The following is a 26,904-nucleotide window of genomic DNA, read 5'->3' as shown; positions in this document are numbered from 1 at the left end:
CACTTGAATTACTACTGTTCATACAACAGCTCTGCCATTTTGCCCGTCCAAACTGACCTCAGGCTTCATCTTCTCGTGCTAACCAAAGGGGGAAGGGGAAGCTTCCACTGACAGCCAGACAGCAAACAGGCATCCCAGAGCACAGGTGAGCTTGGAATGCAAACAGGAATTTAAAATTAAGTTTCCATATGAAGCAACGGAGATACTGTTCTAAGATACCATTGACTCATCTGGTTTGACCGTTATTCGCAGAGTGGTAGGCAAAACTAAGTCCCTGGTTGACTCCTGCTGGTTTTATCCAAAAGCCTTCCTCAAACTACCCAGTTTTAGGCAACAACTACAATAGTAATCTTTTGAAAAGCCCTTGAAAAAGCAACATTTCCATATCCACAGTAGTAATAATGACCAAGTCTGATGACTTAAGGCCAGAAGCATATTGTAAAGCAAATTTACATAACATACAAATGTAATTCAGAATTAATTGGGAAGCAGTAATTGAGAAAAATACGTAACAATGGAAACAGACATCTTTATTCTGATTAGGACACACTGTTTACTCTGTATCATTGAGAAAATTTCTAGTTTGCATTGTTAGTCACTTCCACATCTGCCTCAACAAAGCTTGTTTGGCTCCAATGCTATTACTGCTTGGGAAAGTTTGTCAAACAATATCCAAGTATCAGTTTGCAGCAATTGAGATTAAATGGAGTGGGCCAATTTAGATTTATAAACATGATTCCCTCCCCCCTCCCCCCATGGTTGCTGCCAAGTATAATCTTCAAGCCTGCATTATTACTAAGCATTCTGCACATCCCTAAAACCTATACCTAGATCTCGTGTCAGGGTAAGAGGCTATTAATCTATTTGCAAAAGCAGATTTTCAGCTTACATTTCCTCTCTGGCCATCTGACAGTTATTTTACAACTTTTAATCAGTCTGAGCAACAACACTGCCTATTGTTCTAGGAATCCATCCACAGTATTTGCTGGCGTATAAGACTACTTTCCCCCCCTGAAAAACATGCCTCCAAGTGGGGGGGGGGGTCGTCCTATACGCCGGGTGCACTTCAGTTGGGATAGACATAGCTGCCCACAGTGGCCCATAGTACTGTGACAAACTCTATATTTTGAGTGGAATGTTGGGGGGTCGTCTTATATGCCGGCAAATACGGTAATTTTGTTTGCTTGGGAGAGTCGTCTTACATCACAGGAATCACCAAACAATGCCTCTCTTTATACTCCATTAGAATAGAACATACACACTGCACATGTCAGCAATGGGAATCCTAAACTCGTAGAAATCTGAGCAAAATTACATTCCCTAGAACTTCTGAGATGAGGAGTCATTCCTCTGCACAGAGAAAAGGAGAAAGAGCCTGTGAAGAGAACAGATATCCTCCAAGGATGGAAACCTTTGGCTACCAAGTGCAAAGGTGTCAAGGAACAGCACACAGTAGGTGTGAATTTCCTGCATTCTGCAGGGGGTTGGACTAGATGACCCTGGAGATCCCTTCCAACTCTATGATTCTAACTGATAAGTATACTATATAAAAAAAGCTTTAAACACCAGCTGCAGTATTGAGACTAGATGCATCTTTTGCAGTTATACATCTCTGAAAGTGAAGGCATCTTGGCTGAAAAGGGCATGTGCAATGCAGAAACACAAACTACACCATGTACTGAGTGAAGGAAAATCAGCTATGTGGTAGGTTTAACAGTATAACTCTCAGGAGAGGTCATGGGATGCTGTGCTCATAGCATCAAGATTCTCATGAAGATTTAGAGGTATCCCTATGGGGGGAGAGGCAGGCAACCAGGATCCCAGAACGTCAGTTAATAGTATTATTTGCAACAATCTAACAAATCGAAACTGTAGAACAGCGGTTATTTAAATCAATATTACCACTTACAAAAGATCTAATATGCTGACCACACTAATTAAATAAGAATCTCTTTGGTACGTATTAAATTCACAAGCACTGATCCACATCAACTTTTCATGGACTTGGAGTTTATGAAGAACTATTTAAACTGAATATTCTCCTATTCTTGTATTCTTTTTCCTTCTAGAATCCAGGACTATGTACTCCCCTCTTGATTTTTTTTTAATACAGGACAGTTCAATTCTTTTACTTCCACCCAGCAATAAATAGTTATTTAGTAGGGAATTTACTTCTTCAAAATATCCTGGAGCTAAGCTTAAACAGTTGTGCAACTTTAACTCCAATGCATTCATTTCTGTTAAGGGAAATAAAGGAACTCCTTGCCCATCAGAACTAAGCTCTGCATTAAACTTCTTATTCCACAGTGGAGTGTCTGAAGTTACAGTACATGGTTCTTTTTACTAGAGTAAAAACACTCACCTTTGGCTTGGGGACAAACGCTTGGCCTGGAATTGTGAAACAATTGTGAACAGTGCACAGATACTGAGACATAATAGAAAGTCTGCTACGCTGCCTTGATCCTGAACAAGCTGTCAGCCTCTGTGGGGAAAAAAGAGAAGGTTTTGCATATAAATTCATTCAGGCTTACAGCTGATAGGGAGACCCACCCTGTTGTATGGTAATGGCTGGGAGCCATTTCACAGGTTGGTTTTGCTCCCTCCTCCCTCTCCTGGTTTCCCCATACAGCTTCCAAGCACAGGGAAGCAAAACTGACTGGTGAAATAGCTCACAGCCATTTATACTTATCAGTATAGCAGATGTGCCTGTCAACTATTAAACTGCAATTGCTGGTAGCCATTAAACCAGCCATTAAACCTAACAGGTCATTGGTGTACCCATGCTGCTCAGATGTTAGGTTTAAAAGACCTGAAGAGCTGAACCGGACAAGTCTAGTCGATGTTCAAGGAACGTGCCTTTCCCAAACACTGGTTCTGGGGCTCTGAGCAGGGCCAAGCTCATGCTGAATTTTGGCTCCTGAACTAGTTCCTACCCATCCTTAATTGCCATGATCATGTTGCTGCATTTCTTGTAGATTTAGCCCCTTTTCAACTAACTACAAGAAACTTATTGTGCATGCTACTTTGCATCTCATTAAACCACATTATGTGCAGAAAGACTATAATCTGTGTGTCATGTATTAAGAAAGGAACCTGATAGCACATACAGCTGGTTGGAGCTATATAAAGCACAGACTGCATTTAAGTTCTCAGCTCTTTGTATTTCCTTTCATTGCTAACTAACTGTTCTACATTTCCAATCTTTTTTAGATCTGAAAGCCTAATCTGTTAGCCCTAGCACTAAAGCACAGAATAGCAGCCCGCACTATCAGTTATTTTAGCAAACTGAAGGGGAGCTTTTAGGCCAAAACCCACATGGACTGAGAGCTGATAAAAGAGATTTGCTTTGTCAGACAATTGTGGTGTTTGGGCAGCTTGGCTCAGGTGACCCCTTCACCTTGACTAGAATATCTATGTATCTAATTCTGAATCTGGCCCCTATGGATAAAAACATCTGCTAAACAGGGGCAGAAAGAGCAAATGTTTCTACAGATCTAGGGGAGAGCCCAGGTTTGCAGTAAAAAAATAATATAAAAGGTAATGGTAAAGGTATCCCCTTGTGCAAACACCGAGTCATGTCTGACCCTTGGGGTGACGCCCTCTAGCATTTTCATGGCAGACTCAATACGGGGTGGTTTGCCAGTGCCTTCCCCAGTCATTACCGTTTACCCACCCAGCAGCAAGCTGGGTACTCATTTTACCGACCTCGGAAGGATGGAAGGCTGAGTCAACCTTGAGCCGGCTGCTGGGATCAAACTCCCAACCTCATGGGCAGATAGCTTCAATCAGCATTTCTGCTGCCTTACCACTCTGCGCCACAAGAGGCTCTTAAAAATAATATATTATTTGGTAAATAAGAGAGAGATTTTACATGTCAAAATGCCAAGATCTCATGAGTTTTCCTCCCAAAGCTCAACAGCCATTCTGTATATCCTAGGTAATCAAAATTGCAGTTTCGTTTTGGAAGTTGAGATGAATTGGGGAGGATGGAGGAAAAGCTACCTAACATCTATCAAAAGCATTGGCAGTACAGGACAGAATGATGCTATTCACAAGGATGCTTGCTGATTGTCCGTAATCCTGACATGCTGTCAAGGCACAGTGCTCTGCTGGTGGGAAAACTTACTCCAAGATAATAATAGCTTTGGATCAGCATAAATTTTATGTCGACACTGTTAATGCACACAGCAAAAGATAAATGTGAATGTAGGAGGAGTTGACCAGAAGGTATTCTGAAGGCTGCACAGAGCTTAGGAACAATTGTTCTAACCCATTCTGATGGTATAACATTATGCCTGCAAAACAAACTGTGTAATTTAAACACACTTCCATTGGAATTCATAAGCAACTCTAGATTATTGTTCACACTCTTCCTCAGTTATCTCCCTGCAGTGGAAGATAGGATTCTAGCTATGCAGCCTCTCATGGTATACAAAAAAAAAAAAAAACCTACTAGGGAATATAGATTTCACAAATCAAATTGTAAGGTATTGGGTTACATCACTCTTAAGGAGTTACTACACACACATCTCAACTAATTCCATGATTCTATCCAACCAAGTACGTATACACATACCTATTTCTCTCACAGAGCATAATTAGGCAAAAACATACATATCCTTTTCTCTACCAAAGCATAACTAGGCAAAAACATAATACCACAGTTCTTCTGCAGTGCAGTTCATCATGGAACACAGAAAGAAGGCAGATAACAATTTTAGCCAGCAAGAAGTCTGGCTCAACAAAACAAAGATATAGTGTTTAGAGTACTAGCCTAGAAAGATCTGGGTTCAAATCCCTCTTAGTGCTCTGAGTCCTTTTGGACCAGATGCTTTCTCACAGGTTGGTGATTGCGGGAATTGGGCAGATTAAAACCAAATACAGTGCCCTGAACCACTTGGAGGAAGGACAGGATTGTAAATAATATTGCTACAGACAGCTCCATGGATCCCTGAAATCAAGGGTTCAAAATCTCAACTTTTTGACAAGGATTGTTATTTTAATAGCAACACTCATCTATGTGTAGCAATCAAGTAGGAAAAAGTCAAAATCTAGGGAATAGTAAACTAACCTCCACAGGAGCAAATTTAGCTTTTGGTTGATACTCTTTTAACAATTGCTTTTGATGTAGAGAACATCTATATGTGTGAAGTGTGTAGTAAATGCCTATGACTGTAGTAATATAGTCCCAATATAGTATATCTTGGTATAAAAAACCTACAAGACCAATTAGGAAATATATACTGCTGAAGTTGTGTTGAGATTGTAGAATTAGATGCAACCCTATACTTTACTGCAGGTAGAGTGGGCTACAGCATCATGTCAACTATTTCTGGTTCTTTGCACTTATAGTTCTTTACTCCATGCTAGAGTTGGTTTCCACCAACAAAGATTGTGCCCTAAACAGCACAAAATAATTTCAGGACTTGCACAGTATCATAAATAGGAACACTGATATGCACAGTCAATGATTTTGACAGATGACAGGATTTTATCAAGATCTGTTGACTAGAAACTCTCTCTCTAGGGAGAGAGTTAAGAATTTAATGCCATGACTGAGAATGTCCAACAGCCTGCCGTAAACCTAACTTCAGAAAGTGAGGGCATCAAGGTCAGGCAGATGCATAAGGTAGTAAGGGTAGGCACAAATCAGTTCATGAGCACAAATTTGGCACAAATTTGGCCCAGTTTGTAGCTCCTGAACATTTATCAGATTTTTGTCTTGTTTAGTTGTTTGGGTCATCTAAACCCAACTGCTGAGTAGGGTGGGTCCACCCATCAGTTGTTAGGTTTAAATGACCGTGAGCCATTCAACCCATCCATTTTATTCCCCCTACCCACTTCCAAATTGGGGGAAGTGAAATGGCTGTGAGCCGCTTAAATCTAACAGGCTGACAGGTCTGCCCATCAGCTATCAACTATTAGGTATAAATGGCTATGAACCATTAAACACTGCCTCCTGCTTCAAAGCAGCCAGCCGTGTAACTCTCCCAGTCAATCTCACTCCTTTCTACAAACAGGTTGGTTGAATTTGGGACAAGTCCAGTTCAGTTAGGGAGCTGCACTGAACCAAAATGCTTAGGTTCGTGCCCATCCATATAAGGGAGAATGTAGTCCTTAAGATATGTTGGTCCCAAACCACTTGAGGTTCTAAGGCACCTTGAATTGTACTGGAAACCAGCATAGATGGACTAAAACTGGTGTGATATGGTTCCTACAACCCCTCCAGTTAACACCCTGGCCATAGCATTCTGTATCAGTTGACATTTCAGAACATTTCTCAAGGGCAGCCCCATGTACAATGCACTGCAATAATCTAATCTAGACCTAGCCAGGGCATGCACCATACCAGCTAGATCTTTTCTGTTCATGAAAGGATGCAGTCAAAGTTGGTCACATCTGTTTCCTGCTTATCCAACAGTAGGACAGGATCCAAGAGCACCCCCAGATTATAACTCTGTTTGTTCAATGGGGGTGCAACCTCATGGAAGATGGGTAACACTAAATTCCAGGCCACACCTTCTGACCATCAGTAGTTATTCCTTCATTTCTTGAAATGATTGGTGGAAAATGAAGACAATAGAAGAAGTGTATACTTAGTACATGAATTAGCTCCAAAAATACAAAACTACAAAGTTTCCGAAGCAGGTCTACTTAGAATCCTACTTACATCTATTTAAGTAGGGAGAGTGTTAGAAAAGCCACTCAGTATGAGCTTAGGCTAACAAAAAAGATAAACACAACAAAAAAGAGTTATTTAGTTATATTCAAAGTCACAAAAAGAGTAAGCACATGGTAGGACCATTGCGGGGACAAGAAAGTGAAGTTGTAGCAGGTGATCAGCTGAACTGCTCAATTCCTACTTCTCCTCAGTCTTCTCTTGAGAGGGAAAATCCTACTAATTGTAGCAAAATCAGGTCACATGATGAGCAATGGGAAGTGCAACCTAGGATCATGGAAAGGCTAGTCCATAAACAACTAGTTTCTTTAATTGAAACTAACTCCTCTTGATGAGCCTCTTGTGGCGCAGAGTGGTAAGGCAGCCGTCTGAAAGCTTTGCCCATGAGGTTGGGAGTTCAATCCCAGCAGCCGGCTCAAGGTTGACTCAGCCTTCCATCCTTCCGAGGTCGGTAAAATGAGTACCCAGCTTGCTGGGGGGTAAACGGTAATGACTGGGGAAGGCACTGGCAAACCACCCCGTATTGAGTCTGCCATGAAAACGCCACGAAAATGGTGAGGGGTTTGGAGATCAAGATGTATGAGGAAAGGCTGAGGGAGGTTGATCTGTGTAGCCTGGAGAAAAGATGACTAAGAGGGGATATGGTAGCAATTTTCAAGTACTTGAAGGACTGTCACAGAGAATGGAGCAGAGTTGTTTTCTGCTGCCTTAGACAGTCGGACCAGAACTAATGGGATGAAATTAATTCAAAAGAATTTTCAGCTTAACATCCAGAAGAAGTTTATGACAGAGCGGTTCCTCAGTAGAACAGGCTTCCTCGGGAGATGATGGGTTCTCCTTCTTTGGAAGATTTTAAGCAGAGGCCAGATAGCCATGTGACAGAAATGCTGAGTCTGTGAACTTAGGCAGATTGTAAGTGGGTGGGCAGAAGGGACTGTGTCTGAGCTTGGCTTTTGTGGCCCTTTCTTACATGCCCAGGAAAATGCTGATCACCACTCTGGGGTCAGAAGGTGAATTTTCTCCAGATCAGACTGACCAGGGCTTGTTTTTTTTGGGGGGGGGCATGGAACTGGAGTTACTGCGGGTAGGCAGATAATTGTGAATTTCTTGCATTCTGCAGGGGTTGGACTAGATGACCCTGGAGGTCCCTTCCAACTCCATGATTCTAATGAGGTTTATTTCCAGGAAAGAATTTGCACCATTACCAAGCATTTCTTTATTTACAACTGTTAGCCTTTTACAGTTTATAAGTGTTTAATAGGTCAACAGGCAAACTTACCTCCCCAACTTCTTTCTGAAACGTTAGGGTCATCTGTATCCTACCATAACTAAATGGACCATTCCTTTCAGCTATATTCTCAAACCACTTGATTATTAGTGGGGTTGAAACACTGAAAGGTAGATTCCCAATAATATGTAAGTTGGGGGGATCTGCAAGAAAAAAACTTTAAGAATCAGTAACTACCTAGGATTGCAATGTAAGACTATGGCATGCAATGTCAAACTATGTATGTTCCTCATCTGTGTTAAATAACACATAGTATAATCCACCCCAAAATGCCAAGTTAACTTTTGTGCTACATCCAGATGCCAAGGGCAAGAACACTGGATTAAGATTACAATAGCAGCTGGTTCTATGATTTTCCATAACCATATAATCACCAACAATCTGACATCAATTCTGTATCAGTACATATAAGATAAACAACTGTTGTGTATATTTGGTGGTTGTATAGGAGCTATTAATTTCTTCTCCAAACCATCAGCAGATCCGGGGTGATCCTTACCATCTTCCCATTTCTTCTTAAGATGCTGTGGAAAATCTTTCCCCAGTTTATATGTCAAAATATCTCCATGAACAATACGAACTTTTCCTGGAGCTGCTTCAGAGAGCATCTGAGATTTTCAAAGAAAGCAAGTTTAGCTTAGTTAATATCTAATCAGATTAAAAGTATTCCAACTGGGTATGCATGCCATTAATAAAATTAAAGAAAATACTTTCACAATTTTAAGATTTTATGCAGAAAAACATTACACATATTTTATATAATAACAATAACAATAGAAGAATACAACTACAGCAACAGCTATGGAGCAGGAAAGGAAATATATATATGTATATATATATATATATATTGCTATTCCAGCCTTAAAATCATGTTCTTCCCGAGGAGTTTCTCTCTGGGCAGTATTTCTAATTTGACATTCATTTCGCTTCTACTCCTTTCTGTTCTTCCCCCTTTTATTATGCTTTATTATTTAAAAGAACCATTATTTCGGGTTCAATTCAGATATCTAGCACTAATATGACTCAAATACAGATTTCCCCCTCCATTTCAAGCTTGGCATAACTGTAGGTGCCATAATGTCTGAACTAGGAAGAATTCAGCGAGTGTTATGCAGGACTGCAGGCAACTGTCATGTCAATCTGCAGTCTGAGGAAACCACGATACTACACAATCCTAGTTAACTGTAGCAAACTATGCTCATATTAAACTACAGAGAGAAAGGGAAAATCTACTATCAAGATGGAAAAAAGGAAGGAGAGAAGCATTTCAGTTGTGAGTTGAAAACTTAGGAAATGCTACACCTGAACTTAGCCTCTTCTCTCAAAGGCTGTGGAAACAGCATTATAGTGTCCAGTGGATCAGCCCACTAGTAAAAAAGCAAGCTCATTTTTTACACAATCTTTTTCTTACAATGTTCTTGTGTGGAACATAGCAAAAATATAAAAAGAGCACTTCACACTTTTAAAGTACTTGATAAATACTTATAATTACCTGTAGTAAAAACACAGTTATATAAGTGCTGAAAATAATTAACTTGTTTTATTTCAAGTACTTCTTTTCAGCATTAACAAATGAAATATCTTCAGAACACTGAGCAGCATTTCTATAACATAATAACTCTTATGAAAGTCTCTTCAAGCAGAAGAGAGACTCATTCCTAGCGTCTCTAGGTAATGAAATTGTGCACGTGTCCAAGGCTTTTGAAGAGAATGAATATTTATCCAACCTTTAGAAGTGTTCATGCTAAATCCTGATATTCAATGGGCAGAGCTTGATGGTGTCATGGATGAAGGTCCAAGAGCTGTACTAACAGTAACACTTCCACACATCACTAAGGAAAACATCCTGCTCCTTGCCGATGTCGGGATCAGAGTGCCCTTCAGTGGCTGATCTTCTTTCTCCGGAATTGTGGACAGAGGGTAGCATTAGGAGAGAGCTCTTCAAGCCACCACCAACTGGCTTGAGGAGTCCCCCAAGGGGCAATCCTCTCTCCAACCCTATTTAACATCTTTATGCATCCTCTTGCCCAGCTGGTGCGGAAGTTTGGGCTGGGTTGTCACCAATATGCCGATGACACCCAGCTCTTTCTCCTGATGGATGGCCGCCCTGACTCTCTCCCAGAAACATTAGCCAGCTGCCTGGAAGCGGTGACGGGATGGCTCAAGCAAAGTCGTCTGAAGCTCAACCCTTCAAAGACGGAGGTCCTGTGGCTGGGCAGGAAAAGTCCAAGCGATGAAGCGCGCCTAACCAATCTGGAGGGAGTACAGCAAAAAGTGGCCCACTCCGCCAGGAATTTGGGAGTGATACTTGATGCTTCCCTCTCAATGGAGGCTCAGATCACGATGGTAGCTTGGCTGGCATTTTACCACCTTTGCAAAGCCAAGCTACTAGCGCCCTACTTGGCCCCGGAACACCTGGCCACAGTGATCCACGCGACTGTCACCTCTAGGCTGGACTTCTGTAACTCACTCTACGCTGGCCTATCCTTATCTTTGATCTGGAAACTGCAACTAGTCCAGAACGCGGCTGCCAGGGATTTGGTTGAGGTCGACCAAACCACTGCTTCCAGATGGCCCTCAAGCTTCCCCCCCCCCCTACAACCAACATTAATCGGTTGCCCACAGGGTCCAGTAAGAGTTCAGCTGAGGCTCTTACAATTTCTATTTTATGTATCATTGTTATTATCATGTTAAATTATTATTGTTATAATATTACTGCTGTTATTGTTACCTGTTGCCATGTTCTATCCTCCCTGTTGTCTGTAAACCGCCCTGAGCCCTCGGGGAGGGCGGTATATAAATATAATAAATAAATAAATAAATTTAATAAAGGTTTTATGTCCTGTTAAGCTTCTATAAAAGAGACAGCTTTTCTCCAGGCTACTTGCAACTGTAACCATACTGTATCTGTATGCACTTATGTGGTTTTGAAGATCTATTTGGCAGGCTAAAAAATTTAAATAACATGGAAATTAGCTATGTGCTAAAATGTAGAGCTTTCAGTGTTAATTACCCCCCCCCCCCCAATTTCCATGTGCGGTAGTGCCCACAATCAAACATGTGTAAAAAAGAGGAGTAGTTTGGCAATACAGCACACCAGCCACAAAAAATTTCCTTAGGATCAATAATACAAGTTCATTGTTGATTTAATTAGCACACCTCTCTCAAGAGACATTGCTGGGCTAAAGATTGTTGGTAGGAAAGTTGGGAATGGGTGGAGAGACTCAGTGCCTTAATTACTAAAGTAGGAAGTTCTGAAGTTGCACCCGCCTGCAAATCACTTCCTTCAATCTAGAAATTATCCCCTAACACCTGGCAGATTGATGTTTATGCTGACCATGTAGTGAAGAATTAGCACCCTGAACATGAGCAGAGTGTCTGTAGTCTTGGCTCTCAGGCAATTCATTATTCCTCGCACGTATTTACTTAAATCTGCCCAAGGGCATTATTTGTCTGTAGTGAAAGAGGGTGGTGCTTAAGATTGCCTGGATATGATACCACCACTTTTTTACTGTCGGAAAAAAGAGTCTGGAGTTTAAACCTGCCTGAGCAAGATGCCTCCCCAGTCCTTTAGCCCTAATTCTTGATGGGGGGTTAAAAACAGGAGCTTGACAACAATGTTTCATTGGAGAGTAAAAGGTATTCTGCTTAGAGGCAAGCTAGAGCAAAATGGTTTGATAGTCATGGGTAAAACCAGGCAGCAAACTGAATGAAATGCAGCATTTCTCTTTCTCTCCTTTCCCTCTACAGATCCTAGATTTCCTGCTACAGAGGAGGCAACTACAAAATAGTATGTCTTGCTCTAGTTATATACAAAATGTTATCATTCATCACTGTGGACATCTGAAGGTGAGGGGAAGGGACAAGACTGAAGCAAAATGCCCAGACAGAAAAGGTGATAGGACAGCATGATGCAGTGCTTAACAGCAGCAGACTCTAACGTGAAGAAGCAGGCTTCATTCCCCCCTCCTCCACATGAAGCCTGATGGGAGACCTTGGGCCAGTCAGTTCTCACAGAGCTCTCTCAGCCCCACCTACCTAACAAGATGCCTGTTGGGGGCAGAGGAACGTAATGCGATTGAAAGCCATTCCAAGACTTCTTAAGGTAGAGAAAATCAGGGTATAAATGCCTACTCTTCTTCACACCTTCCTAGGCAATTGATGTTTCTGAGACAGCACAGCCTGCCCCCCCCCCCCGCCCAAAACATCCCTCCCCAGCTGAAGTACACATTTTCTTCTATAGCTGAAACCTAAACAGAGGCACAGGTTTTTTTTTTACTTTTTAAAACTATTTTACTTTCAAAACTATGTCAGATGGAAATCTCCAGAAAAATATTTTCATACCTGCAGTCCTGGGATAAAACGGGGATCTTTTTCAATTAACAGGAGCTCTGCAATACCAGCATTCAAGATGGGCCTTGTGATTGCTCCTGGACCAGGGCCTACTTCACATACGTAGGCATCTTTCAGACTGCCAGCACTTCTCACTATCTTATCTGCAATTAAGAAAAAATGACGTGAGGTTCTTGTTCTCACACTATGTGGGGACATCATGGCAGGGTGAGGGGGTGGGACTATGGGCAGGTGGGTTGCCAACCTCCACATGAGGGCCTGGTGATCAAGAGTCACATCTCATCTCCAGACACCATTTCCTATGGAGAAAACAGCTGGAAAGAAGAAGGAAAGAATCAAAGTAAGAAGAAAAGGAGAAAAAAAACTGAAGCAAGCAAGAAGGGAGGGGGGAGAAAAAAGGAAGGAAGGAAGGAAGGAAGGAAGGAAGGAAGGAAGGAAGGAAGGAAGGAAGGAAGGAAGGAAGGAAGGAAGGAAGGAAGGAAGGAAGGAAGGAAGGAAGGAAGGAAGGAAGGAAGGAAGGAAGCATGAGGGAAGGAGCTTTTGAAGTTTCTAGACATCTTGCCTCTTTCTCTCCCCCCAAGCTTGAAATGTCCAATTAATATTATGACCCTAATTATGATTGAATTTTAAACTGTAAACCTTCTGTGCCTTTACCAAAAATAATGAGTACAGAAACGATGACACAGTAAGCATTACCACAGGAAGGTGGTAAATGATTAGGAGCCAACCCAATCCATAATGGGGGTCCTCCAGAGAAGACCGGTGGTGAGGGCTCACCCTCTTGGGTAAATTCCTCAGCAGCTCCTTAAGTCTCAGCCCAGCCTCCAGCACCTCCACACCCCTCCTTCCCCACCAATAACCCCTAGTCTTAGTACCACATTTGAGGCCAGTAGGTTTGCCTAAGGAACTGTTTGTGGTGGTTGCACTGAGGTGCAAAATCCACTAGTTTGTCCCTGCACTCCCACACCCACTTACATATATCATGGATGACCCATGAGGTCCCTTCCAACTCTATTATTCTATGATTCTATGGACTCAGCCGAGATGGGCCAGAAGCTGCAGGGGCAATTGCTGCGGGATGGGAGTTCCTCAGAGCCCACTCCCAACAAGGAAAGTAGTCAGTCTGGGAGGCAATGCAGCCTTGCAGATCAGCCCTGAAAACACAGATGAAGAACGGATTGTGCTCAGCGCCGAGGCTGACCCAGAGCGCCAAGTTGAACTGCTGGCGAGACATTTTCTCCAATCAGCCATCTGTGCCCATTCTCCTCATTCAGCCACCGTGTCCAACGGCTCTCCAGCAACAGCTCTCCAGCCCCAGAAGCAGCAGGCTGCTCATGGAGGACAGTGAAGGTGGCAGCAGCAGCAGCGAAAGGATGGTGGTCGAGACGGTGCAAGCCCTGACCCTCCACCACTACCAAAGCACTTGAGGCTACCCTTGGCTGTTGCTGTGGCTTTCAGACCATGGTCTTTGCGCTCGGACTGGCGGGTGGTGCTCCCTTCTTCCTCCTCTTCCTCTCTTCCCTTCCTAAGTCATGGCTGGCCTCAGAGTGAGGCAGGAAGCAGCCTCATTGTTCTACTGCTCACATGCAGGGCAGGAGTGTGCGTGGGGGGGGGGGGCAAATACAATGTCACGTCAGTAGACTTCTGCTGCACTTCTCCCTCATGCTGCCAATAGAAATGTTCCCACATCAAAAACAATGGTAGTTTATCTTCTGCTGGGCTCATTAAGTGAAATCATTTCTATGACTAACAATTAGTTCATTTTAGAATGGTCATCAACTGTATTAAATTAAATAATACACATGAACAGCCCTCAAAAATCATAGGGAGAGAATCCGCATTCCTGTTCCCTCTATGCCTGCCCTCCTACCACCCTCCCTGCCCAGCCAAATGCCCCCACACTGCTCTACTCACAACCCCAGCTATCTGATCCATGGTGCAGCAGTGGCAGCTCCTAATGCATCAGCAGGTCCAACAGCACAGTGGTGAACTGAGATATTTATCATAATTTATATGTATATAGTTGAAATTCTAATTTTAAAAAATTGCAGAAGCATTTCTATTTTATTAATAACTTTGCTAGAACCTCTAAGATATAAATTTTAAAGAGTATTCCCCATTACAGTTTGTAAACACCCCTTCCTTTTAGCTATATTTGATTTTGCAGTTCATGCTAGGCCAGTGGTTCCCAAACTTTTTTGGACTGCCAAAGATGGAAACTTTTGGGGAAAGGTTGCTAACCATGGATTAATAAATTCCTGGCAATCTGGGGTGGAGCCTGGGAAATAGAGAGTCCAAGAATGGGAAGGAGCTCAGCAGGAATATGACCCCATCCAGTCCACTTTCTGAAACTGTCATTTCTTCCAGGAAGCTAAGCAGGTTTTGGGATGGGAGACCACCAAGGAAGTCAAGGGTCACTACTACCTACTTTGGAATGTCTTTCGTCAGGAAAATGCAGCTGCAGCAGGAAGAGTCAGAGTGCCCTCAAATTCCTCACTGCTTCCCACTCAATTTTTCACCCCCCCCTACAGCCCCCAAATTCCTCACTGCCTCCCTGGATCCTTCCACCATTACCGGGGTGGGTGGACATACTGTCCACTTTGAGAACTGCTATATTAGACAAAATCGTACTACTAGAGAAGGTTATAGTTCACTATATCAAGAAACAGGGATACACAGAGATTTAATACTGATATTCAAAAAATGTCACTAATATATTAAAATATAAAGACAGGAGAAATGGAAACAAGTATCAGCTTCACTTAAGACTTAGTAGCAAAGAAGGACTGTATCAGAGGAACTTATTAAGCAAGACAGAAAAAGAAAAGCACTACAACAAGTTTATGCAATGGATCACAGTACGCACTTTATATGTAGGAAGCCGCTTGTTTAATCCTCGGTTAATGTATCACATAGTAAGAATGGGAAGATTCTACGGTTGATGAATTGACTGTTGCCTACAAATGCTTATGCCACAATTAAAAAGCCATCTTATCTATAACAATTTAATAGCCATCTGCGTGTAGATTCAGCACTCTGTATCATGATTATTCTTTGTGGAATTTATATTTGCCAGTCCCTAGTCATCTGGGGACTTCAATTCAAGACACAAGAAGACTGAAGTCTTACTAACATCATGCTTCCTACTTTTGATGAGATTCAACTGATCCTTGTTCATTCAATTAAAAGCCTAGGGATTATACTGGATCGATCATTAATACTGGAAAGGCAAATTGATGCAGCCACAGAAATGCTTTCTTCCAAGTTAATTTAGCCTGAAAGGTCCGGACTTTAACTTGGCTGACCTAGCTACCTGAATCCACACCATAGTAATATCTAGCCTATACTATTGTAATGCACTCTCTCTTCAAAATAAACTCAAACTTCAGTTAGTGCAGAATGCTGCAGCTTGGTTATTATCAGGAACTAGGCAGTGTATGCATATTATACCCACTCTGCAATCATTCCACTGGCTACCCATTAGTTACTGGGTTCAGTTCTAGGTCCTGGTTGTTACATCCAAAGCCCTTCATGGCCTTGGGCCCTCATATCTGCATATCTCCTATGCCCTGTCATGACAACTTCACTCATGTGAACAGGGCTTTTCAAATGTGCCATTCTGCAAATCAGTAAGATCAGTAAATATCCATTACATGTGTGATTTCTGTATAGGTCCCCACCCCACGGAACGGTCTGCCTGAAAATGTCAGTAAGGCAGCTCCCAGTTGTTACTTTCAGCAAACTATGTAAAACAGAACTGCTTGGAGGGCATTTTAATAAAGGAATAGTGTATTTTAAGAAATAATAATTCAGGAAGACATTTACACACAGAACAGGATGGTTGACTATACTAGTAATATCTGTTTCAGTATGTTTTTATAATGCTCTCACTGCATTATATTTCTACTTGGATAACATTTATTGCATCATTTAACAGGTCACACTTAATTTATGTTAGTTCTATCCTTGCCCTGACCTGGATGATTTCAGAACCTAAGCAGGGTTGGTTCTAATGGGAGATCAACAAGGAACTCCACCTCTGAATGTCTCACCTTGACATCTGTGGCTTGATGGCACTTTATACACAGACACAGTCCTATTCCATTGTTTATTAGATGTAAAAAGATAAAAAGAGCCCTGCTGGATCAGACCAGTGGTCTAGCATCCTGTCTCACACAGTAGCAAACCAGTTCCTTTGGAGGGCCAACAATAGGGCATAGAAACCAATGCCTTGCACCGAGTAATCACGAAGGGGCAGTACAGAAGCTACATAATAAATGTTGCCTCCTGACACTGGGATTCAGAAGCTGACTACCTCTGAACATGGAGGTTCTCTTTAGTCACCATGGCTAATACCTACTGATAGATTTCTGTCCTCCATGAATCTATTCATGTGGCCATCACTACATCTTCTGCCAGCAATTTCCACATTTTCCAGATTTTCTCATCCACCCCAAATCTCAGTAAAAAAGGCAGGCTGTAAATAATGATCACTGGAGTAAAGTGGTTACTCACATACTCAACTAAACTAAGACTAAGTAGCAGATGTTAAAGAACAGCAAAGCCCAGTCATGTATAAAACAAAAGTCTGATGAAACAATCTGAGAGAAAAGTTACAATTCTCTCATACAACCTGTCTAGGCCAGGGGTCATCAACCCCCAGTCCGTGGCCCGGTGGCAGGCCGCGCAGGCCACGGTACCGGGCCGCCGGCAGCCGTGCCTGCCTCCCCGTGCCCACAGCGAGAAGGAAGGGAAGAGGCAGGCGCAGCCGCTGGCACGCTGGTGACGCAAACGCGCATGCGCATTAGCACCCCTGGTGGTGAAAACGCGCACTCACAGTGCCGCACATGCACGTTAGCGCCACCTGGTGGCGAAAACGCGCATGCGCAGCAACTGTGCATGCACGTTTTCGCAGCACCTGGGCCATCGGCTCTCCCCTCACCCCGGAGGCCTGAGAAAGGTTGGGGACCGCTAGTCTAGGCAAATTCTAAATATGTAGCACCTAGACTTCTGTCATTACAGTTTTTATTTCAGATTTTGTGATCTGTTTTTTCAAAGCCATTTACCAAAGCGACTGAATGACCTACCACCAGAACCTCCATCTTGTCTAGATCAATCTTCAGCTAATTAGCTTTAATTCAACCCCATTATAAATTGCACACATCAGTTCAGCACTTCTACTATCTCCATGGCTCAGATGAAAAGGAATTGAGCTGGAAGTCATTATCGCATTGATAGCATCTCAACTCAAATTTCTGTAAAAACAGTTTGATGTAGGATGTGTAGATAGGTTAGAACAAAGTACCTCAAGATATAGAGACTGCATATGATGCCGTGCCACTCACAGCAGTCTTTACTGTGAGAATGAGCATAAGAGAGTCCTGAAGCATCAGTTATATCATAAATACTGCAATGTTTAAGTCTCATTTTAGGCATTAAAAGCATTTTATTCATCTTAAAATCTATTATCAGAAATCTATGCAAAAAAAAGCAAAATTGAAGTTGTTCAGAAAACCATGATGTCAAATAAAATAACAAAAAAGGCAACTAACCTGTAAGTCTCAGGTCCAGAAGAAAGTTCTGAGATAGCTTTTTTAAAGCTCGAAGTTTAAATAGTTTTATAATCTCTCCAATTGTTGGAAGAGGTGGGAGACGGAAAGCAGCTACTTGTCTTGATCTTGATGCAGCCATAAATCAAGATTTATTGTTTTCCCCTAGGAGAACATCAGAATACTGATATATTAAACTAGAATGAAATATGTAACTATTGAATAATCAACATGTTGGATTTTAATTCTAATTATGCAAAGATGAGAGTATTTTAAAATTAGGCCAGGAACAGAATACATGTTTTCATTTTATTTTGTAAGTATAATGTAATAGTACATATTATGTACAGTGATACATTTGTGTAGCACTTGTTTTCATTGTTACTTTTGCATAAAATATTACAAACATGTTGCGATAACAGAATCAACAGTTCAAAACAAACAGTATGGCAACTACACTGAAGGAGACAATTGCTCGTTCATATGAAATACAATATAACAACTTTGTTAGACCCTGAAAAAAAAGACCAGTCCCTAAGATTGAATATTCTAGGGGAGCAGAAATTTTTGTTACTAAAGAATTGAAATAGTGTGTGGTATAGTGGTTAGAATGTCACACTAGGATCTGGGAGACACAGGTTCAAACCCCTGCTCTACCACGGATGCCTGTTTGGTGACCCTGGGCCAATCTCACACTTATGAGGTTTTTGTGAGAATAAAATGGGAAAGGGAAACAATGACCCTGTTGAAGACAAATATGGGATATAAATGAAGTAAATAAATACAAAAAATCTAGCCAACAGTGTTCAGCAATAAACTTAGAACTGTGTAATTCTGCTTAGGATTTTAGTCTTTCAAGAAGCAACCTCAACTCATTTTTTTATATATTCTAGAACAGGCAACTATCTGAGGATAATGTTCACAGAGAAAGTAGAGATGTTAACCACTTGTGATACTTGTCTAGTATGCACTTGTGATATTTTGTCTATTATGAGGATCTCCCACAGCTTGTCAAACCACTGTTTGGCAGTACCTATGCTTTACCTTTCTATCTAGCTACTACTAGAAATGTTGCTATGGTCCACAATCCCACATCTTATAGATGAGATAAATGTAATCTACAATAATCCAATAACCTTACAAATGAATCAGGGGGAATTATGCACACAGCTGTTTAAAAATTCTCTTGATCTTTGTAAACTCACATAAGCCCAGCAACAGCACACATTTCCTACATCCTGGGTGAGTACGGCAACAGCAAGACATGGCATCTCCCTAAAAGAAGGTTCCTCCCCACCCCACGTCCTCCTTGCCAGGATTGCAGCACTAAATCATAGACATAACAATTATTATAATTAGTAAGACCCAATCACTTAATTCTAGTATATTAAATATAGCTCGGCCCCAGGTCCTCTCAAAGAATTTGCAAAGACCACGAACCCTATAGGGAAGGGGGATGAAGAATCCTGGACACCTCACACACTCCCTTCAAGCTTGCCTGTGGCCAAAGATTAGAGCTCCACCTGCCCGAGAGAAACACGCCCCTTGTGCCTTTTGCAGCAGTTTAACCTGCAGAAATGGGCAGGCGAAGCTTTTGACAAACTGGCCAGCAATATCTTCAAGTGTTAATGGCTGGCAACGGAGAGGCTCAAGCAACAGGGAACCCCCCCCCCCCCGGCGGATCACGAGCGCTTCCGCTGAGTTTACTGCCGCCAGAGAGCAAGAATTTCTCGCGGGCCTCGACGAACCAAGCGCCGTTTTTGTCCTTGCGCGCACGCGCATTACGGGTGCCGAGTGGGACACACAGTGGGAGTACAACAGGTCAAGCCACTCGACGCAGTTGCGGTTAGAAAACGTCGCCCTCAGCAGATGGTGCAAAGGAGGCGGGGATAATGCACCAGATCGAAATTCTGACAGGCTGCCTATTTTGGCAAACTTCTGGCGGCGTTACCGACAACAAAAATACGGAAGCAAACAAAATACCTCTTGTAACCCCGGATGAACACTTAGCGGAACAGAACGCATTAACTTCCTCCTCACAGATTTTAGACTGGACGCTCTGCTCTGACATTTCGTCTTCTCTGGGGAAGGAATTCCGCCCAAGAGTGAATATCCGCTTTCTTATTGGCCGGCGCTCTCTCGACCTCGCGCTTTGACGCCGGAGATGGCCTTGGGCATGCTCTGATTGGCTGCGCTATGGCGACCGTGTTCTCTCTCTGCCTCCCTCCCCGTTTGGCTCGTGCTTCTCCCAGTGGGCTCTCGTCGGCCGCGGCAGCAGCGGGCGTGGCAGGCGCTGGGTGCGGGTGAAGCGGGCTGGTGGGATGAAGGGGGAGTGCAGAAGTCATCGTCGAGCACTTTAGCGCTTGTGGGGTTCTGAGCATGCGCAGAAGGAGCCTCCCTCTTCTCTTCCATCCTCGGAATTTATGTCGGGAGGAAATCGCTGGGTCGTGACAGATATCCTGGCATTTTTCACAACGTGGAATTAAAAAATAGCCCCCCCGGGGAAAAAAAACTTTATCTCAGGAATAAAAAAATACCGGTTCAGCTCAGTGGTGAGGGCCCGCCTGGAAGAAGAAAGTTACCTTTTCTTTCTTGTAGTAACCACCTTCACGGACCTTACTTTATAAGGAGAGATTTCTATGTTAGGAGCTGTGTCTTGCAAGAAAAGGGTCTCCTTGGGGGGGGGGGGTAGTTTATGGGGGATTGGCTTTTCCTCATTTCGCATTGGAGGCAGAGTTTTAGAGGAATATACTGAGACTATAGACTTTAAAGAAAAGAAAGGCAGGCCCCTACGTAAAAAAAGAAGACAATCTGATTGCATTTGCTGTGAGAATGAGTACAAGTAGTTGTTAAGCAGGACGTGGGACCCAGGGTCTACAGCCACTATGATTCAACATCATCATTCATTTATTAGGTCTTTCCATTCTATCAGATGTATGCAGTAGATTACAACAAATCCAAGACTGTAGTGTCCTCTGAGGTGTGGTAGGTAAGGTTGGGTTTACACATCCTGCTTTGTAGCCAATGCAGAGGAAACTCTGGTTACTTTAACAATATGTCTATTTCTTTTGACAGACAGAATGCTTACAAATGGCAAAAACTGATACAGGGACATTAGAAGGAACCAAAATACAAGAATGAGGCTTAAGTGAGACTCCTCATCATACAAAGAATCTTGAGGGGAAAAGAGAATCTAGGTCCCAAGGGCTCACTTAAAAGTATAACATACATAACAAAACCCAAACAGGCCATGCCCTTTTCCCTATCATGACCCTGAAAAAAGGGAACTTAGCCTATGATACACAAAATCTATTGTTTCATTTAGAAGAATTGGTTCTTATATGCTGCTTTTCTCTACCTGAAGGAGTCTCAAAGCGGCTTACAGTCGCCTTCCCATTCCTCTCCCCACAACAGACACCCTATGAGGTGGGTGAGGCTGAGAGAGCCCTGATATTACAGCTGAGTCAGAACAGCTTTATCAGTGCTGTGGCGAGCCCAGGGTCACCCAGCTGGCTGCATGTGGGGGAGCGTGGAAGCAAATCCGGATCACCAGATTAGAAATTCAGGCTCCTAACCACTACACCAAGATGGCTAGTGGTTTAGTTAACTAGATTTAGTTAATCTATATAAGATTATAGTATAAGTAAAAAAAATAATTTCTTCCAAGATTAAACACATTAAAATATCATGGATATCATAATTCTCCATTAGGGATTTCTATTTTGGCCTGCCTTTGAAAACTCAGAGTGGATTACAAATTTGCATAGTACACAAGATCCCTGTATAAAACTCAGTTTTATAATAAAAATAAATTCTATAAAAATAAAATTCTATTACTATCTTGCATATTAAAATAAAATAACATAATATTACAGTGTTAAATTAAATTGGCCATTGTGTTTTCTTTCATGGGGGGACAGGGACATTCAGAACTGCAGTGCAAGTATTCAGCCTGGTGGGGTCAGAAAGGCCACTGGTATTAGATATTACTTCTGGCATCAACTATAGGCCTGGCAGAACAGCTCTGCCTTACAAGCAGGCTTCCAATCTCATTTGGCAGAGTGTTCTACCAATCTGGGGCCCTGGTGATGGTTGAGTCCAGTTTGATTTCCTTAGGAAACCCTGAGCAGATTTTTCTTGCTTTAATGTAATGTCAGTGGGGGAGCATAATGAAAGAGAAGGAAATGGAACTGACCTTCCAAAGCTCCACTTTAGACAGTTAAGAATTTAACTGTGCTGCTTGAAACTATTGGTATTTCCTTTGAACAACAGACTAAGACTGTCCAAGTAAACTGTTTTTCTTTTTTATATGTCGTCACTGTTAACCTTTATCTTTCACCCATTTTTCATTGCTGTGTTCCCAATCCATTTATTTCCTTCGCATCATTTATTTATTTATTTGTTTATTTGTTTGTTTGTTTATTTATTTATTTATACTCCACCTTCCTCCTTGGACTCAAGGTGGATCACATAACACCCCATAAAATCCCCTTTAAACCCTTGAAAGTATTAAAAAACTAGATCTTCTATACTACCCTATCCAGCAAGCCAGCCCAGTTAATCTGCTACCCTGGCTATGCGGATCCATGCTACAGTAACCTCCAGATTTGATTATTGTAGCATTGCTCTGACGTAGATGATCCTTATCATTTCAAATTTCTGAAACTAAGCAGGGTCAGTCCTGGTTTGTACTTGGAGGGGCAGTGGTTCAGTGCTCTACATTTGCTTTGCATGCAGAAGGTTTTGCACTAGCAACGTGTTTGCTTCCAGACCAATTCAAAGATCTTCACAGCCTTGGGTCCTTATTCCTTCTGAACCACCTCTTCTCATATATTCCCCAGTGTCAGTTATCTTCTGTAGACTTCCTCTCCCTTATGGTCCCCTGCCATCTATATGACCACAGCAAGTTCATCTTATGTCTTGACATGCAGCCCCAAATTGGGCCTGCACCTGTGCAGGCCTGCCAAGCAGAACTCTTCTATAGCAAATCTCTGCTAGAGGACGCCTGCCCCCCCAACTGCGCATGCACGGATTTCCCCGCCGATCAGGCACATGACTGAGGGGCAAAGCGTTCCACCTTCCTCAGTTCCCTTTTCACTGCCACAACTAGTGGTTGTGTTCTAGATTCCTCTGACTTTCGAATTCTAACTGTGTGATAGATAGATAGATAGATAGATAGATAGATAGATAGATAGATAGATAGATAGATAGATAGATAGATAGATAGATAGATAGATAACATTTATTTTGGTCAATGACCAGTACAAAATACAAAACAGTAAAACACTATAAGATTGATTAAAAGTTCCAAAATACTTCATGTATTCAATAAATCCATCCTAATCCTTATACTGTGTGATCTTGTCCTTTGTGGAAGTGTCCATATAATGACCTCAAAGTCAGTCTTTAAGAAGTGCACCCAGTGCGATATGAAGGTACCAATGTGATGACAAATATAATCGTTGTCTTTTATGTTTGGGGGAGACCCATGTAGTGGGTACCTACCAGATCTGTCAGCTGTTTGCCCCAGAATCTTGCTCGGATAAAGCATCTAGATTATTATTATTATTATTATTATTATTATTATTGAATTTATTTCCTGCCACTCCCTTGCGGCTCGTGGCGGGTTACAACAGTATAAAAACCCCATAAAATACATTAAAACCAATTAACATGTCAATAGTTAATGACTACCTGGCAAGAGCGGCTAATCAACTACCCATTCCCCCCCCTAGCAAGTGGAGAGGGGATACTGATGGTACTGATACTGATGATTGAAGGTGGCCTTGTGGGAAAAAGCACTGTCAACTACTGCCTTGGCTTCAACGGCCTCTGCTCCAACTCCCTCAGAGTTAACGCCCAAAACACCATTGGCCCCAAGGTCCGGCCTGCCCTTGGTACACTCTACAGCTTTGGTGCCAGTCCTGAGTAAACCTCCCAAGAGACACGATTTGCCGGCTTCTGAGGCTCATAACTCCCCTGGGCCTAAAGAAACTCCAGTTTCTGAATAGAGAGTAGCTTTGGACTCTCCCTCATCGAAAAAATCCCTAAAGAATAAGCATAGGGATAAGGCTCATTCTCCGAAGGCAGGGCCATCGGCTCCAGCCCACACCTCTCACTGAACCCCTTGCGGCTCTCGGTTTGGTGTCAATCCCAAGAGAACTCTTTGGAGAGTGCACTACTGATCTTGGAACCAAAGAAGGAGAGATCCCAGTGGCTCAACCGGTCGGTTCCAGCAAATATACAGGACCAGTCCCCGGTGTATTTGGGGCAATGGAACTGACCTATGGAAAGGGGGGAGATGGATACAAATGTGGATTTCCCAGACAGTGCATCAGCCATGGATTCTCACCTGGGTGGGACAGCCCATAATCAGCATCAGAGCCTTCTCTGGACAAAGCAGTGGTGGAACTGGTGTCTATGTCTCCAGAAGATTACAAGCTATATGGAGAGCAACAAATTTGAATGGCTAAGACTTTGGAACTTAATGTCTGCACTTTGGACTTGAGACCTAAGAAAGATATTAAGCAGGTTTTATTTGGACGCGCCAACAATGATAGCTTTACCGATGATTCACAGCTTAGAGGACCTTATAATTTCAGTTTGGAATAAGCCAGCCTCAGTGCAACCAGCTCCAAGGTGGATAGAATCCTTATATAAGATTAAACTGGAGTCTGTAGACTACCTGTCTATACATCCCTCATTTGAACCCTCAATTATCGAGGACATGCAATTAAAGAAGAGACCTAGCCAGCATTCCTCCCCACTGGACTGTGAGAGCAGGAGACTAGAGACCCTGGGGCAAAAAATGTATTCCTCCTCGGCTCTCAATTTCAGAATCTTGAACTACCAGGTGGTTTTGGGGGTGTACCAGGTATGTTTCTGGGAGAGCCTGTTGAAATACATGGAGTCCCTACCTGACAACCAAAAAACTTTGGCAAAAATGATCCAAAAGGAGGCTGTTCCTCTAAGCCAGCGGATCTCAGCCGCTCTGACTCAGCAACCCCAACTGCGGTGGTGATGGTGTTGGCGGGGGCAGCATGCATTTATTTGCCCCTTTCCCAGGATCCTAGATTACTTATTGGACCTTTCATGATAGGGTCTTTCCATAAAATAGGTACAAACACATTTGGTGGCACCTTTATTAAACATTATATGTGCTGGATGTCAAGGCTAGAGCGGATGCATGCTTTGGGACAGCAACGCTACATTCTCTGTTTGCATGAGGGCTTGTCCTACCTCCTAAGGTAATTGAGCTCACTAAGGTCTCAATGCGGGGCTGCACATCAAGACAGAAGATGAAAACAATGTGGGGCTGCACACAAGACCTCAATGAACAACAGTTACAGGTAAGCAACCATGTTAGCACAGGCCTTTCTCCTGGTGGACCTGGTCAGCTTTGGGTCAGCTTGCCTGAACAGGTGAGAAGGGTCCTTTATATTAATACATTTAGGAATGCACGCAAGGCAAACCTGATCCAAACAGCTTTGGCTGAAGTGTGAATTTTCCAGCAGATTAGTCAGTGAGTTTCCTGATCCTGTGTGTTTTAATTCCATATCATCTGAATACTTTTGAGCAGTTTAATTTGTATATTTTAGTTTTTTTGTCAACTGAACTATTTTTATATCCTTGCAACTTAATTGTTGCATTGTTTGGAGCCTTGAATCCCACAAGATAAGGCAACAAAGGAATCTTTGAAATAAAATGAAATTAATTGCATGGATTTATTTCATGTATTTACCAGTTTTGGCTGTTCCTGCTGTCTAGATGCATGGTTGTCCAAAAATGGTACTCCCCATCATGGAATTCCTTCCCCAAGGAGATGTGTGTGTTTTTAATTGAATTTGATAACTTTATTTCTACTTCTTTAAACGTTTTAGTGTTTTTATGTGGACTCTGAATGGGTAGAAAGGTAGCATAAAACATTTTTTAGTTTTTTAAAATAAATGAAATTGTGGTCTTGCCCTTCTTGCTCATACTCAAAATGGATTACACAATTTAAACTATACAAAAAGTACAGTAGAAAATATCCAACCACCAATGAATAAATCTGGGCTATGAAATTAGAGAGCAGTGCAATAAAACAGCAATAAAATGTATAAAAATAGTTAACAGAGCTGAACTGCAGAATTACAAACCAATGAAGAAGAGTATGTTTTTATACCCTACGTTTCTGTTCCCTAATGAGTCCCTAAGCTTACAATCTCCTTTCCTTCCTCTCCCCACAACAGGCACTTGATGAGGCAGGTGGGGCTGAGAGTTCTGAGAGAACTGTGACTGGCCCAAGGTCACCCAGGAGGCTATTGCGCTTAAGGGCTACACCACACTGGCTCTCAGTGTAGCAAGCAGCCACTCTTATTCCTGAACAGGTCTGTTTTATACACGTTCTGTGGAATGATGAGAACGGAAGCTTTCTTGACCTCATTAGATCTTGGGCACGAGCAGCTGTCAATCTTACCCATTTGCAAGGTGGCACATTCAGAAAGCAGATTCCTTTGTCTTTCAGATTTGGGGGATACTGCAACAGTAAAAAAACCTACTTGTGAACTGACAAGTACAATTGTGGACTCTGTCTCTTCTCTATCAGAAACCATGTTTTAAACATTTAAGAGGTTTGTAGTATGATACAGTGTGCAGCTGGCCAAGAAACACAACTCCACAGCCCCCTTGGGTGTAAGGAAGCATAAGCATAGCTGTTCAGATCCAGACCTTAGAAATGTAATGTATGCGAGTGTTTCTAAGGAGCCCCACTACCTCTGATATGAGAAGCATTCACAGATTTTCAGAAGTACTTCTGCTATTGTAGATTTTAATCTAGGAGTGCGGAGCACTTTTGAAACTGTCTACAGGAGTGCATGTGTTCCATTTCCTTAATTCAATCTGACTATAGTAAGTATTTCAAATACTCAGTACTTTGCCTTATCAGGCCTTTTGGTGGCATTCTAACAACATAAAATGAAGCAACCAATTGAAATGTCACAAGTTAGCATTCCAGCTGCCAGACATTGTATAACTAAAAATATATGTGCCTACTT

At 42.3% G+C, this 26,904-nt stretch overlaps 1 protein-coding gene across 6 annotated transcripts in view; it reads right to left on the bottom strand.

Moving 5' to 3' along the window:
• TFB1M (transcription factor B1, mitochondrial) overlaps window positions 1–20,073 on the bottom strand; it is a 39,509-nt gene extending 19,436 nt beyond the window's left edge. Inside the window, exons 1-7 of one of the 6 annotated variants that reach the window (XM_077349037.1) lie at window positions 19,310–19,839; window positions 19,075–19,195; window positions 17,873–18,034; window positions 12,312–12,463; window positions 8,467–8,575; window positions 7,959–8,110; window positions 2,363–2,482 (exon numbers count right to left, since the gene is read on the bottom strand). In XM_077349037.1, coding sequence (XP_077205152.1) covers window positions 2,363–2,482; window positions 7,959–8,110; window positions 8,467–8,575; window positions 12,312–12,463; window positions 17,873–18,011 — 672 coding nt within the window. In that variant the 5' untranslated portion in view covers window positions 18,012–18,034; window positions 19,075–19,195; window positions 19,310–19,839. The other 5 variants (XM_077349051.1, XM_077349060.1, XM_077349069.1 and 2 more) reach the window with 5 other exon arrangements.
• Between the last annotated feature and the right edge of the window lie 6,831 nt (window positions 20,074–26,904).

Source organism: Paroedura picta, chromosome 1 (genome assembly GCF_049243985.1).
Source record: "Paroedura picta isolate Pp20150507F chromosome 1, Ppicta_v3.0, whole genome shotgun sequence".
In the NCBI taxonomy this organism is placed as follows: Eukaryota; Metazoa; Chordata; class Lepidosauria; order Squamata; family Gekkonidae; genus Paroedura; species Paroedura picta.
The sequence above is the reverse complement of the archived record's forward strand: the minus strand, read 5'-3'. Positions and strand labels throughout refer to the sequence as shown.